The 14,849-nt window shown below is 36.3% G+C and overlaps 3 protein-coding genes across 3 annotated transcripts; 1 reads left to right on the top strand and 2 right to left on the bottom strand.

Moving 5' to 3' along the window:
* Positions 1-2,708: 2,708 nt before the first annotated feature.
* Positions 2,709-4,237, top strand: LOC105393171 (ejaculatory bulb-specific protein 3-like). The gene is made up of 3 exons (XM_038106339.2): positions 2,709-2,848; positions 3,086-3,279; positions 3,951-4,237. The coding sequence occupies exons 2-3, from the start codon at positions 3,087-3,089 to the stop codon at positions 4,139-4,141; spliced, it is 384 nt and encodes a 127-aa protein (XP_037962267.2). The 5' UTR covers positions 2,709-2,848; position 3,086; the 3' UTR covers positions 4,142-4,237.
* An 870-nt stretch (positions 4,238-5,107) lies between these two features.
* On the bottom strand, positions 5,108-6,798 carry LOC105398098 (ejaculatory bulb-specific protein 3-like). Its single transcript, XM_011570151.3, has 3 exons — positions 6,665-6,798; positions 6,123-6,307; positions 5,108-5,687 (listed from the first exon to the last, which is right to left on the bottom strand). Exons 2-3 carry the CDS (start codon positions 6,304-6,306, stop codon positions 5,500-5,502), a joined length of 372 nt encoding a protein of 123 aa, XP_011568453.3. The 5' UTR covers position 6,307; positions 6,665-6,798; the 3' UTR covers positions 5,108-5,499.
* An 876-nt stretch (positions 6,799-7,674) lies between these two features.
* LOC105393182 (allergen Tha p 1) lies at positions 7,675-9,801 on the bottom strand. The gene is made up of 3 exons (XM_038106113.2): positions 9,677-9,801; positions 9,124-9,310; positions 7,675-7,926 (listed from the first exon to the last, which is right to left on the bottom strand). The coding sequence occupies exons 2-3, from the start codon at positions 9,308-9,310 to the stop codon at positions 7,721-7,723; spliced, it is 393 nt and encodes a 130-aa protein (XP_037962041.1). The 5' UTR covers positions 9,677-9,801; the 3' UTR covers positions 7,675-7,720.
* Between the last annotated feature and the right edge of the window lie 5,048 nt (positions 9,802-14,849).

The raw sequence follows: 14,849 nt of genomic DNA, 5'->3' as shown, positions 1-14,849 counted from the left end.
CAAAAAAGGTATTGTTCTTCATCCACTGCCGAACTAAGTGAGACCCTGTATCTCAGACAAGGGAGCTTTAGGAGTATCCTTTGTTAACAATATTTACCTATACGTAGAGGTATTAAATTTTCCCAGTATTCAAACTTAGGCTTTGCAAAACACCTTAGATTAGCATGTTTTTTAAAATCAAAATCTCACAAAACCATATACATTTTCACACAAATTCACACTGAAAAGTGGGTGCGTAAAAGCTCAACCTACTTTAAGCTGTTTAAGTTTGAACAAATTCTAATTTGGTGGCAAAATTTCGCGTTTATTTTTAATTTAATCCGATTCTATAAATATCTACGAAAACAAAAACAAACCGTCGCTTTAACTCGTAGTTTTTTTCCTTATTTATATTTATGTCCTCCTTAACTGCTTGTTCCGGTTTATTTGAGAAGGTAACGGGAGGCTGGCCGTTTTGAATAATTCACTGGTTCTTCTTAATAAACTCATGATTATTATGTGTAACGATGATTAAATTTCATATTTTTCTATTTCATCTGCACTTGTAGTCGGATTAGAGAATTATACATACAGGGTGTCCCAAAAGTCAACGATATGCCTTGGAGGGCTGATAGACCAGCTCATGAGTAGCCAGAATATCATAACAAGACCTCAGTAAAAATGGATAGTTTTCGAGAAATTGACACTTTTATAAATTTGCTGAAAATCGACACCTTGCGTCAGTTTTTTGGGTGCTGCCGGTGCAAAAATCCATAATGTTACTATTTTTTTGGTGTTGCATCACCCTGTATAGCCTTGCTATTGGTCACAGTCAAAAAAATAACAAGTAATGCTGTAAGGGTAGGTCATGTTGGAATGAGTTAAAGTAAAATAGGTGGTGAGGTCAGCCGTGGCGAAATAGATGACGCTAAAACAGCTAAAAAAAACTTACCAAACTCTTAAAAACATGTTTTTGCGTTTTTTACACCTTATTTAAAAAAAAAACATTTATTGACATTTATTTTAATTTTTCAAAATTATAACAGCCTATTATTATATTAAGTACATAATCAGCATATTCATAATCATATTATTGGGAGTTTTGTTTTGTTTAATGAATAAAAAGTAATAAAGGGTAATGTTAATGACAAACAGCTGATCTGACCCTTTATTGGATACTGTGAGTTAAGCATGTGTAAGCGTTTTACTTGTACAATATCACACATTTGTACTACTCAGGAATGTACGTTACCATACACTATATTTATGGGGAATGTGGAGTTGGTACAGTCCACTTTTTTCGAGAAAGATACTCAAAATGCGTTTTTTATTAACTGTGACCACGTTTTCTGTTTTCCCACGCCCGGCCCCACCACCTATTTTTCTTTAACTCATTCCAACATGACCTACCCTTAATAAATTTCCGTTAGATAAATTTCCTTCAAACAATTTTGTATCGAGGTTGTTTTGCACTAAAATGGCAATAACTTTTTTCTTAATGAAAAAATAGCAACGGTTTATACCATTTTGAAAATTGCATTAAATGAGCTATTTTTTTAAATAAGGTGCCAGGATTGCATGGTATATTTTTTTTACAGTATGTAGTGTCAAAGTTGCTTATAAAAAAATATGACTACCTTGTATGACTTGGAAAACCGTGTTTTCTTGTAAACATACAGCACTTGTTATTTTTTTGAGTGTGAACAATAGCAGAGCTATACAGGGTGATGCAACACCAAAAAAATAGTAATAATATGGATTTTTGTACCGGCAGCACCCAAAAAACTCATCCAAGGTGTCGATTTTCAGCAAATTTATAAAAGTGTAAATTTCTCGAAAACTATCAAATTTTTACTGAGGTCTTGTTATGATATTCTGGCTACTCATGAGCTGGTCTATCAGCCCTCCAAGGCATATCGTTGACTTTTGGGACACCCTGTATATATTTTTTAAATACGAGTTTAGTAGTCTATGCAGTCTATGAGGTTATCCGTCAGAGGACTAAGGTTAACGGTATCGCTGTCAAAATATGCAAGCCGAAGTGGCAGTGGGCTGGTCATATCTGCCGAAGAACCGATAACCGTTGGGGTAGACGAGTTCTCGAGTGGAGACCACGAACAGGCAAACACAGCGTGGGATGCCCTCCTGCCCGCTGGACTGACGACCTTAGGCGGGTAGCCAGTAGTGGTTGGATGAGAAACGCCGAGGACCGAGTGTTGTGGCGCTCCTTGGGAGAGGCCTGTCCAGCAGTGGATGATTATTGGCTGATGATGAATAGTCTATAGGCATATTCAATCCAGTCACTGGTTTTTAAACACTATTTTACAATCTTCACACTTTAGAGCTCTGTATGAGTTATCGATAAATTAATTGTATTGCCTATTGTTACTGACAACTATTTCTCGCTATACGAGTATAGGATCGGTTAACCTTGAGTTTATACTTTTATAGGTGGGCACGTAAGGACTCTGATGTATTTCAATAACATAGTGTTTTTATAATTTTATTCAAATAACAAATAAAAACATAGAATACGACTAAAACACAGCAATATATTTTACAAATCCAAGAAAATAAACAAGGTCAACATAAAAAAAAAAACATTGGAACAGGAAAATTCCCTGCAAAATTGATCAAGTCTTAAGAAACGTCTGGTCGCTAAGCCCGATGAAGCTGCGTCGCTGACGTAGTGGATACGTTAGCAAAACAACTCAGCCCGGCCTAGTCACAAACCCGTTTCCTGGGGAAGTCTGGAGTCAACGATCTACAAGCAAAATGGCTATATAAGTCCAGTTCAGATTGACCGGTACATCATTATTTGCAAACCATCCTTTCGAAACACAGTCGAAGCTTTTTATTCATTTTCAAAGTAAGTTAGACCATTTAAAACTTTCGAACCCATATTTTCTTAGCGGTAACAAACACTGGAGCTGCTCTAGAGTTTGAAGCCGTGGTGAAAGAATTAGCCAGTCAGGTTACCAGCAGTAGCCGTATATAAACTACAGTTGATACGTCACTGTAAACTGCACTGCACCCCAAGAAGCCATTGAAACTAACCTTATTTCTCCCTAATTTTCTATGACTAAAACCAGTGTTTCCTTTCCAGGATGAAGTTGTTCGTGGCCCTTTGCTTCGTGACGCTAGTTGCCTACTCCTCGGCTCGTCCCAACGGCTCGTACACCGACAGATACGACAATCTGGACCTGGACGAGATCCTCAACAACTCGCGGCTGAGGGTGCCCTACGTCAAGTGTCTGCTCGGCAAGGGCAAGTGCTCGCCTGATGGCAAGGAACTCAAATGTAAGTGGACTTTTTACTAAGTAGACTATTACTGCCGCTTATAGGAGTACCTAAGTAAATTCTTAATCCCCAAAGCCCTTGTTGTAAAGAGGATAAAATATAGTAGAAAACGTCGTGGTAATAGAATAATAATATACTTACCTATGTATATGTATGTTTGGGTAGATGATAATGACAACAGATTAGAATATGTTGACTGTCCGTGATATAATCTCCGCTGGGCACATTTACAATTAGTCCTCAAAATTATCGTTGTGTTTCCATTAGATTTGATTACTTTGTTAGTTACAATAAGAAGCCGTCACACAACGAAGGTGCTAGTTTAACAAGTTGTTGCTAATCAGGTTCACGGCCAAACGGAAACCGTTTATTGCTATGTTGATCATGATCATAGACAAATAACAGTTAATTCTAAACTATTTATAATATGGCCAGCAAAAAACGGTATCAACAAGCTTGTGATCTATACGTACTTTGTGGCAGTAACTTATTTGATGAATTTTATTTAGTTGATTCTTTTCATACTTATTTTACTTGCTTTGAATTGTCGTAAAGATAACTTATTTATTTGCTTTTTAAAAAGATGCTAGCTGGCTGAAAACAGGTCATATTTTTTTTTCTATTTTATCCTTTTAACTTTCTGCCCCAATAACACTGTGATGTTTCTGCAGCACACGTCCGAGAGGCGCTAGAGAACCAATGCGGCAAGTGCACGCCCGCGCAGCAGGCCGGCACGCGCAAGGTGATTGGCTACCTCATCAACAACGAGGCCGGCTATTGGCAGGAGCTCGTCGCCCTCTACGACCCCCAGCGCAAGTACGTCAAGCAGTACGAGACCGAGCTCAGGAAGGTCTCTGGTTAAGTAGAGAGAAGCAGGACTGAATCAGACTGAAACATACTCATACTCATGTGATTGGAGATTAGATTTAAGTAGGAAAATAAATATTTTTAAATCCTATTTATTAGTTTCTTTTTGTTAAATAATCATCACCTCATCTAGATGCATGACTTAGTTCTGGCTGCAATATTTAGTTCTACTACATGAACAACTAAGTGTATTTGAAGACAAGTATTTGAAGCCACTATATTATATATTTTGAAGATGATAAGTCTGAATTATAGGTAGGTATAGGTACTTATAAACTTCCCAATTTCTCGCTAGACCGGCTTTCTGAGAAGCAGTAAAATTAACAATATGCCAAGAATAACAGGTTTATGGTAATAAGTCGACCTTACTGCACAACCTTCAACTCTCATAATCGTTTGTCATCTTACGACGAACGCGGTTTTATGTCAGAACACGAGATTTGCTTCATATCGTGTCCCTCAGTCGAGGAAAAGTTTTCATGTAGAGATTTGGATTAAGCTGTACGCGTGATACGTGATAATTCAAGATTTATTTTTGTGTATGGGGCGCTATGATGACGATAAACAGCAAGATCATGCTGCAGTAGTCTAGAAAATCCCAAAACACAGTTAAAAAACAGTTAGGGCTTTACCACAAAAACTAACGTAGTATTCAACAGGTGTTTAGCGCTGTCAAGCGCCTACAAAATCTGTTAAATTTCGTTTTAAACACTTGCTAAACAGTGTTTAAAGTTTTTTTGTGGTAGCACAGTTTCTTGTTAAAGGTGATGTATCTGTAAATTAATTTAACTTCTATAGTTTACATAATTTTTAAGTTTAACAGCAGATTTTTCCCTGACACACATTGAAATTAATATAACAGATACTTATGTAAGACTTGTTTTATTTATTTTTTGGTTTTACTTACGAATTACGATTATGAAAAATGTGACATGAAATACGTAAGTACGTAAAATAATATTATATACTTAACAAAGACTATTAATTTGCAGTATTTTACACAGATATAATAATTATTAATATTACGTGCATACACATAACTAATAACTCTTAGCCAGATACTAGACTTGAGGGTTTTAACTGTAAAATATATTTATTAAGTGATATAGGCACTAAATTTTATCGTACAAATATTTAATTTTTAATTTAAATCTAATTTAATTAACAGCGAGATTATGGCAATAACTCTCCAGTCCAGTCTAGATAACGCTGAAATCCTGCAGTGCGTTTTGAATTTAAGTTTTCAGCCAATAATTACTAACAAAATTTCATTAAATTTCAATTTTAGTGCAGTACCCGTGTTACAAGAATCATTATCATTATATCATCAATGTACAACTCATCTCGCTCCCTTTAGTCGTCAGCCGCGAGAAACGCTTCGTAGGTCGGTTTGAACTCATCTTTAGGGTCGTATTTCTTCTTGAGCGCCTCCCAGTATTCTGTCTCCTTCTCTCTGATGTGTTTGACCACCTTCCTCGCGTTGGTTCGCTGCCATGGAGTGCACTTCGAGCATCCTGTCTGCATGCCGTCTTTCACGTGCACTGAAATATTTCATCAAAGATAATGTTAGATAGGTAGACAATTTATATTATTAAATGCTGGAATATTGTGGGGCAAACCTCAGCCAAGTTTTATTTCAACAAAAAAGAAACAAATGAACTTCTGTAATTTTCAAATAGTTTTTGATAACAAACACTAGCCGCAAGAAGCGTAGCGTCATCGTAGCTCGTACAGGAAACATTGAATCTGAGCCTGAGCTATGTATGTATGTTACAACCTCATTATAGAATTCCTACTAGTAAACAAAACGAAGTTATTATTCTGTGACTAAACAACGAATGTTTGTAAACATAATACAAACTAAACCTTATTTACACTTTTAAAAAACCACCCCTATCGCTACCTAAAAATGCGCAATCCCTCCTTCAAAACTTCACCAACAAACGTCGCAACAAAAATCCAAGATGGCGTCTTACATTTAAGTTCCTTCCCCTCGGGCGTGCAGCGGCCCTGCTCCAGCATGCACTTGATGTAGGGCACCAGCAGCCGCCGGATGGACAGGATCTCCTCCACGTTCAGGTTGTCGTACCGGTCCGTGTACTGCTCCGAGGCAGCCAGCCCCGCCAGCGACAGGCACACGAAGAGAAGCAGCGAGTTCATTCTGGAACATTCGAGAATACTCGATGTTTATAGATTGCATTTGTTTTGTTTACGTTGGCTTAAAGTTGATGACATACGTGTAAGTTCGAATGATTGTGTCTGGACAACCTTTTATGCAAACTTGAAGAACTTTTTTGCTTGTAAAGTACTAATCCTTAAGTTTTAAGGTGACACACGAGCGAAAAAGGTCGTCAAACCACAACACAACGTCTTTTGTACATCTATCACCCACTTCAGGTAAATTTTTGGAACCGTTTTTTATACGTAACACTGTGCTGCACTTGGTTTTTTAGATTGTCTTGTTTTGTAAATAATATCCAAAGAAATATTAATAGTTTCTAAGTAAACATGAGCCTACCTGGTTACGACGTGGTCAGTTACAATTACTAGGTTGTGACAATGAACAAAGACAACTGAAGATCGTGAGTAAATGATATCTTATATACGACGTTTACAGGACATCTTCAATGTCCAAACCCATGGTAGAATCTATTGTCTCCCATTGTTTACACTACTTAGCGATTACGCAAATCATACCATTGTTATGTTTTTAATTATTCATATAATAAGTGATTTTCATGTCACTTGTCAATAATTTTTGATTGAATGCATTGCAAACATTCATATGAGATGAGTTGATGAACATGCACTTAGCGTGTAAATATTATTATTTCTTTCAATCATACAGGATTTTAAATAATCCTAATATACTATCGATTTTCTATGAGTAACCACATTGTAGGTACCTTATTTCTACATGTTTTGATCTGATGCTGTCAGAGCAAGGTCATTTATTAGTGGAATACCTACTTTGGAACGATTAAACTGTGGTAAAAAAACCGAGATTGTACAGGGAAAGTAAATCTATCATTAGGATCATGATTCATAATTGACTTATAGATTCTTGGTAGTCATTCATATCTTTATAAATTTTCCAATTACTATGGCTATACCTGCTTACTTTCTTATTCCCAATCTCCGCTGGGGAGCAAAGGGCCGTATGGCTATGTATGTGCTTAAATAGCATTTGAATTAACTGATCAATATGTATTTTTTTATGCTTCTAGACATTGGCCTTTAATATAACACACTTAACTTTGATGACTGCTACCTAGACCAGACTAAGCAGATTTCAAGCAAATATTAACCCATGATTGGGAATCGAAACCAAATCCTTTTTTTGTGCAACGTTCATAAACAACTAACTACTCGTATACAACGTATTAGATCAAACAAATATCTGAATTCGTTGGCTTTGTCAAAACTTAATTCAAAATTGTTTGCTTCAGAATCAGTCTCAATATTCAGTTCACCGAAATAAAATAAAACGCCGGAAAAACAAACATCGAAATAAAAAAACACGCTGAGTAAAAATGAGGAAGTATTTATTTCACTAAAGCATTCTCTCCACTCTTCACTCGTCGGGGATGACGATGCCGTGTTCCTTGGCCTGGTCCTCGTACTTCTTCCTGAAGGTGCCCTGGGGGTCGTACTTGTTGGCCAGCTCCCTCCACAGCTCCAGCTCATTCTTGATCAGGTGCTCGATCACCGTCTGCGCGCCCTTCTTCTGAGCTTCCGTGCATTTCGCGCACCCTGTTTGGAGCGCTTCTTCTAGATGGTCTGTGAAATGGAATTATTTTATTGTAAGTTAATTTTAATAGATTAGTTACATTGTTTTAATTGAATTTTAAAGTAAGGTCCAGACTAAAATTAATATTGAAGGGTGTAGTGTAGGTATCTAGTTTAAACCTAAATAGTGGCCATGCTGGTATAAAGATAGTTGAGAAATAGTCTAAGAATACTTTGAGAAGTCAATAAATTAATCATCAAATCATCAATAATATTATATCTATCTATTGCAGTATAGTGGTTAAAGACCTTTGATAGCAATCTGTATACTTAATGTAGCCTAAGTTCTATAGCTAAGTTTGTTGACAAGAGGTGCTCATCACTAAACTACATGTCTCATTATTCGTTGCCCCGCATTACCCTGAGTCATTGCTAATGGCCATAATTATTGAGATTTAACCACCGCAGTTTAAGTTAGCCCGTGTCTAGAAGGCCGATGATTTGGACTGAAAATGTTTCATATTAAAATTAGGTCTAAATTATACAGCAGCAGTACAGCCAAAAGTAAACATAGCTGTATAAATCATTCTAGGTAATCATTACTAGTAACATATACTAGAGTACCTAATAGGAAAATACTCATGAAATCTTATTTGTACTGGGCTTCATGTATTGCAAAGTAGCAATTAAAAACTAATAACTAGAACTAGGTACTTCCGGCAGACATGAAAGTTACGTCACTGTAACTTGAGTATTTTCCTTTTGAACGGATGCGCACTGAAGTGATTCAACTATAGTACTTAAGTACATGGTTTTACCACTATCTATGTCTTTTAAGCATGGGAAATTTACAGATGCTGCCGGTTTTATGAAAATATATTCTATTCAAAATTTTCCGACAAAACGACTATTAACGACAAAGCACTAGATAGTAGGCTGAAATGCAAACGCAGAGATTACAACAAAAACTATTCACTGTAGGTACGTAGGAAATGTGCATCTTTCAAAACATCAGGGTTATTGCCATAATTAAGTGTAAGTATTGGAAATATCACACAAGCACACAACACAAACATTTATCATCCAAGATCCGATAGCAAATATTTTAGCAGGCCGGGAATCGAACCCCGGCAACAGCCAGTAATACTAACCGATACGTCACGCGGTCGTCCGTTAATAAGTAATTAAGGCCAAGGGTAGTACTAATGCTTCAAGATTTATCTCCACCAAGTCCACATCACTTCGTACCTTTCAGCTCCTTCCCTTCAGCGTTGCATTTGCCCTTCTCCAGCACACAGTTGACGTAGTTCATGAGCAGCCGCTTGTTGTCCAGGATCTCCTGCAGGTTGATGTTGTCATACTTGTCTGTGTACGTGTCGTCAGCCAGTGCCGCCGCCATCACGCAGGCTAGCGCAAGGAGTTTTAGCGATGTCATCTGTCAGGGAGAAAGGAGGATTTAGTTGGGATCGTGGATTGGTATACGGCCTGTATGGTTACTGGCTGGAAATAACGGAGTCGATAAGAAATGGGCAATTGTTTTTTTTAATTATAGCTTTAAATTTATATTGGTATCGTTTGTAGAGGTGATACTGACTGTTTATATAATAATTTGGACTTAATTGGAAGAGGAGTAGTTTTGGTAATACAGCACAGTGGCACTTTTTTAAATTTCAATAAGATCATCACTGCTTTTACCACTGGTTCGCTACTTATCTAGAGCGATTATTAAAAATCTATCCAAAAATCACCAAAACATTGATTGAACTCATAAAATAAGTAAAGCACACACAGTTCTACGTATAATTCTAATTGAGATGTGATTGTGAAACCGCAAACAGAGAACAAATGAGTCGGGATGACTTGTGATGATTTGTGTATATTGTACCCACTACTTATATACATCCATGGTCGTGCTTAAAACATCTAATTTTCCCCTCGTTACTTCATTATTTCATTTGTACTTGGATAAAAACTCTTTGTATACAGGATGTTATGGTTGCCCATTTGTCACACCGAATACAATAAACGAAGCCTTAGAACATCATCATTAATTTAAACATCTAAACCTTCAAAAGTATATTTTTTTTATCCGCGACAATTGAACGTTTTTGGTTAGGAGGTACATAGTACGTATGGAATCAAGGGTATTTGTCTCTACACACTTAGTCACCTGCTTATTGGAAGTTTCCGCGAAAAATATATCTGATTATTTCCTGAACTTTTTATCTAGGAAATAGGAAAGTACCACTAGAGTGGTTTTATGAAAAAACATAAGATAAAGAAGAAATTATTTCAGTGTTTCATGTTTTTTTATCCGCGTATTTGTTAAAAAACGCAGCTTCACAGCAGGAGAACCCCTTATTTAGTCCCATTTATGAGAGCCAGGGGCAGGTACGTTGGAACTTTTGGAGATCATATTATAGAATCTTATTTAAAAAGGCACAATTTCTTGAACCCGATTGGAATATAAGTAGTAGTTACGGGTACATAATAACTTCTTAGTATTTATAATGTTCCACAACTTCAATATTTAAGGTTACAGCTCTGAAAACAGTGAACTCTCGAGAAACTACACACACGCACTCACGCCTTGTACTAAGGTACTCCCTTGCGGGGTAGGCAGAGGTGCATTGCTGCACCCACTTTTCGCCAGAGAGAAACTGCAACAAGATCAAAAGCATAAAGCACCCTGTATAATGTCAACTTAGTGCGCTAGGCTTCACCGCTACAATATGTTGACTTCACTGATGTCATAATATTTATTTTCAATCTGAGTTTATTAGGGCATGCAGTTTTAACAAGGTGCATGAATAACGTATAGTCAATTACACACAACCTAGGAAAAATACAAATAAGGCCTTCAATCATATATTATATCATAATTTATAACATATCGTTCTATTTGCCTACCTAAGTATAGCTATTATAATACGAAGGTATTTATTTTCTAGTAGCCATAAACATTTAATCCAAGCAGTAGTTTTAGTAAATAAAACACCCTAAACCTAACTAATCATCAATCGCAAAAAATGCTTCTTTGTCGCACGTTTTGGGAAAGATACAAAAACCCTAATGGTTTCGTTTAGCATACAGCCGTTGATTCAAAGGGTTCTTCCTTTATTATCTGAGTAGATATCACATGAACTATTTATGGAAATATCTCATCATAAACCCACATCAATTCATAATGCATCATATCTTTTCTGAATATTAAGCTATAACTGAGCAGGGGCGCTTATACACAGAATCCGGTGAACCGCCTGTCGAATAACCTAGCTATCTAGCTATCGATAAGTTAGAATTGTCCGGGATCGGCCCACTATTTAGGTGGGTTACTCTATACTGACGAAAAACGAACAAAAGAGAGCTATCGTGCAATGTGAATGTTTAATACAACGAGATATAGTCGTGGCTCGCGCAGCAGCGCTCAGAAACTTCGTTTATGGTCATACAAAGTAACCCTCCAGTTTCATGAATTGTGAATGCTTCAGTCCACGTGACTGTAAAACCCACAGTCCGGCCTGTAACCATTACGGTGTGAATATGTTTCACGTTCGTAGTGCCTCCAGCCACTCATTACCTCTCCACTGAAGCCAAGCATTTGTAATTAAAGCTGCATTATGCACAACTGTGATAAGCTATGCAATTAATAACGTTACGTGAGTAATATGTTTACTTCCCAGAAATTATAAATTAGTTGTGTTCTGTTTGTTTAGGATAGGGAAGTATAATATGCAACCTTTAAGTAGTAGCAGTGATAACTCCATAAGGCATAGGCCCTCGTTGAGTCTTAGAGATCTTATCCAGACAACCAATAGGGTAAAGGATAATCGTTTTCAGAACAATTAATATCATTGAGCTCTACCAGTCTTCAATTATTTAGTATACTGGATGAAAAAGGGTGGCTATAATTATCTCTTTTGTTGACTGTATATGCCTAATTACTTGACCAATATTCGTAGATTACTTCTAAGATTTCAGCCTTTACTTCCTCTGCCTGTATCCCGCATTAAAGTAATATTAAACCGTGACGCCATTTGTGGTCATAAAAGTCTCATTGTAATAGATTACCCCGGAGTGGGTACTTTGCGGTTAGATGTAAAAAAGTGTTTACAATGTCATACAAATTTTCATTGTGGCTAGATGAGATTAAGATTATATGGTGTAGCATGCTGAAAATGGAAATATTCATGCATATATATGTATACAAATAATTGAGGGGGGGATATCTACAGTATGTTACAAAACTGGTACCTATATTATACGGAAGGGGGGTGATTCAGGAGGTTAGTTTGATAAACTTTTTTTCTACTACTTTTGGAAATCCACGAAAAGGCTAATCATTCCCTTTTGCAACACCCTATACAACTTGGTTTATAAATCCCCGAAAATTTTGGCATCAAAAAGTGGCGTTTACAAAGTGATTGTTGTATTATTTTATTCACAGCTATTTTACCTCCATCTAGAGAAAACTACCTGAATCTCCAGTATCGCGAGCATTTAATTTATACTTAACAATGCATTTAAGTATCTTATCTCAACGATGCCGTTGTTAGTATTCTTTGATATTTTCATTTTCCGATAGATGGCAGTTCTGAACACTATTATTGACGAAAACCTAGTTATAACTCAATCTGAAGCTCACATAAAATTGATTAAATTGATCCTTCATTTCATCCTCATCCCATAACTTAGGTACTTTACAATGTCGTTCTACCGCGTGCCGTCGTGGACTCGCGGTTACCAACATATAAATTTGATCAACACCAAGGCGTTAGTAGTTTCTTAGGTACTTTATGTGTATTAAAATAATTTTATTTGGCGGACTCATACTACCTATGCAATCATCAACGTACAGCCATCATCAGCGTTTAACCGTCCGTGCCAAGAAGCACCACAACACTCTGTCCTCGGCCTTCCTCATCCAGCTTAGATTAACGACATAATTATATCGTTGTCATCCAGCAACTACCGGCTACCTGTCTAGTCGTCGTAGGTAAGTACTATACATATAGTAAAATAATCAAATTATGAATCTCAGTAAACACTTAGATTATAATCCGAAGCAACAACATACAAATAAATAACTAATTCATCTGTTTTTATAACATGCTTTATTACCTGCAATTACAAGAAAATATTCTAATTGGATCAGCTTTTTATTGATCTACGTCAGAGCGGTCAGGCTTGGCTGAATAAACATGGAGGTGTTTACGTAGGTTATGTTCATTTAGCTTCTAGTTTTTATGTTTATTATTAACTTATATTGTTACAATGAAAATGATCACAGAAAACTGTGTTGAGTAGGAATATTTTTTGATAGAATTAGACATAAGTAAGTAACCACCATCGTAATTTTCTACGCGGTTGGAACTAGATCGTCAAATTTAAGCAGGATCACCTTCGACGTTCATAAAATTATGCACTCACGAGCAATGAAAAAGTCCAAGTGACATATATGGAACATCAATGGCAGGTGGAACTTTTTCATTGCCTGTGAGTGTATTAACTTTCTAGTTTTTTTTTGTCGTATTTAAAAGTATTAAAAAAATCTAACTGAGGTCTTTATTTATTAGACGACCGAATGGTGTAGTGGGTACCCTGACTGCTAAGCCGAAGGTCCCGGGTTCGATTCCCGGCTGGGGCAGATATATGTATTTGTTTAAAAACGGATATTTGTACTCGGGTCTAGGGTGTTGATATTTATAAATAATATGTACCTACCTATCTATGTATTTGTGTAGATATATCCGCTGTCCGATACCCATATTACAGGCTCTGCTTAGTTTTGGGTCAGATGGCTGTGTGTGATGTCCGCACATATTATTATTATTAAATAATGAGTTACTTTCTAAGCGAGCAAATATGGGTTTATATTGACTCTATATTATGTAGCTCTTACTTCAAACTTCATACAGTTAACAACTAACAACCAGCAAAGCATCATTGGACGATCCTTCTTTAATTAACTCCTAGCAGGATGTGGCATTTTTTTCTTGTTTCATATGTATTTATGGATTAAGTATGAATTATTTGTGAATAATTGTATGTAAATGAAGTTCTGGTGCTGATGCAAGCTCGCAGACACACGTAATGGCAGGTCAGACAATACCATTGTGTAAGGCACTCCACTACATAGGAAGTCCAATTATGATTACACTGGTAACACTTAGCTACAGTAAATAGTAATTATAAAGTTTCATGAAATGAGCTCATACTTAAGATTTTGAATTATAATACTTATTATAATTCAAATCAGGAGGGTGAAAGCTTTCTATATAACAGTAGTAAAGCGATGGTGTAATTTTGATTGAGTTAGTTGACTGAAAAAAAGCATCTAACATTGGCGAACAATGAAAAAGTTCCACTGACAAATACCGACACCAATTGGCCCCAATAAAAAAAAAACTAATTTAGTGTTTGAACATTTCCGTTAGGAGTAATTTGGTGCTATGTCACTGGAACTTATCATTGCAAAAGTACTTTTTTCTGTAGTATTTAGGTATTTTGAAATATTTAACGAAGCCCTTTGGGGTTTATTATTGAATTCTTTATTGCACAAAATAAATTGTTACAAAGGTGAACTTAATGCTAGTGGCATTCTCTACTAGTTAACTTTGGTGATGTAAATAAAGTGAGTGGGTTTTTAATTTGAATCAGACACGGTTTAGAAATATAGTGATTAGCAAAACTAAGCAATTCCCTAGAATGATCTAAAATGTAAAACTCTTCACAGCAGTAGCAGCAATTGATGCGTATTGTTTCTTCGAAACATAGTAGGTATTATTATAGCCCAATATTGCCTCTTCAATTACATCTAGGTACTTCCTTCGTTCTGTGAAGGATGACCTAACTTATTATAATTAACTTACTTAACTTACACCACAAGCACAACTCTCCAATGTAGAGATAAACAGTAGGTATATAAGCACTTATATATCTACTTTTCTCTACATTGGAGAGTTGTACATGTA

Source organism: Plutella xylostella, chromosome 19 (genome assembly GCF_932276165.1).
Source record: "Plutella xylostella chromosome 19, ilPluXylo3.1, whole genome shotgun sequence".
Lineage (NCBI taxonomy): Eukaryota > Metazoa > Arthropoda > Insecta > Lepidoptera > Plutellidae > Plutella > Plutella xylostella.
The sequence above is the reverse complement of the archived record's forward strand: the minus strand, read 5'-3'. Positions and strand labels throughout refer to the sequence as shown.

Excerpts from the sequence above, each read along its gene's own strand:
- LOC105393171 (XM_038106339.2), top strand. The coding sequence starts at position 3,087 with ATGAAGTTGTTCGTGGCCCTTTGCTTCGTGACGCTAGTTGCCTACTCC. Across the intron at positions 3,280-3,950 it reads TGATGGCAAGGAACTCAAAT|CACACGTCCGAGAGGCGCTA; the intron begins GTAAGTGGACTT and ends ATGTTTCTGCAG.
- LOC105398098 (XM_011570151.3), bottom strand. The coding sequence starts at position 6,306 with ATGAACTCGCTGCTTCTCTTCGTGTGCCTGTCGCTGGCGGGGCTGGCT. Across the intron at positions 5,688-6,122 it reads CGAGGGGAAGGAACTTAAAT|TGCACGTGAAAGACGGCATG; the intron begins GTAAGACGCCAT and ends GAAATATTTCAG.
- LOC105393182 (XM_038106113.2), bottom strand. The coding sequence starts at position 9,310 with ATGACATCGCTAAAACTCCTTGCGCTAGCCTGCGTGATGGCGGCGGCA. Across the intron at positions 7,927-9,123 it reads TGAAGGGAAGGAGCTGAAAG|ACCATCTAGAAGAAGCGCTC; the intron begins GTACGAAGTGAT and ends TCCATTTCACAG.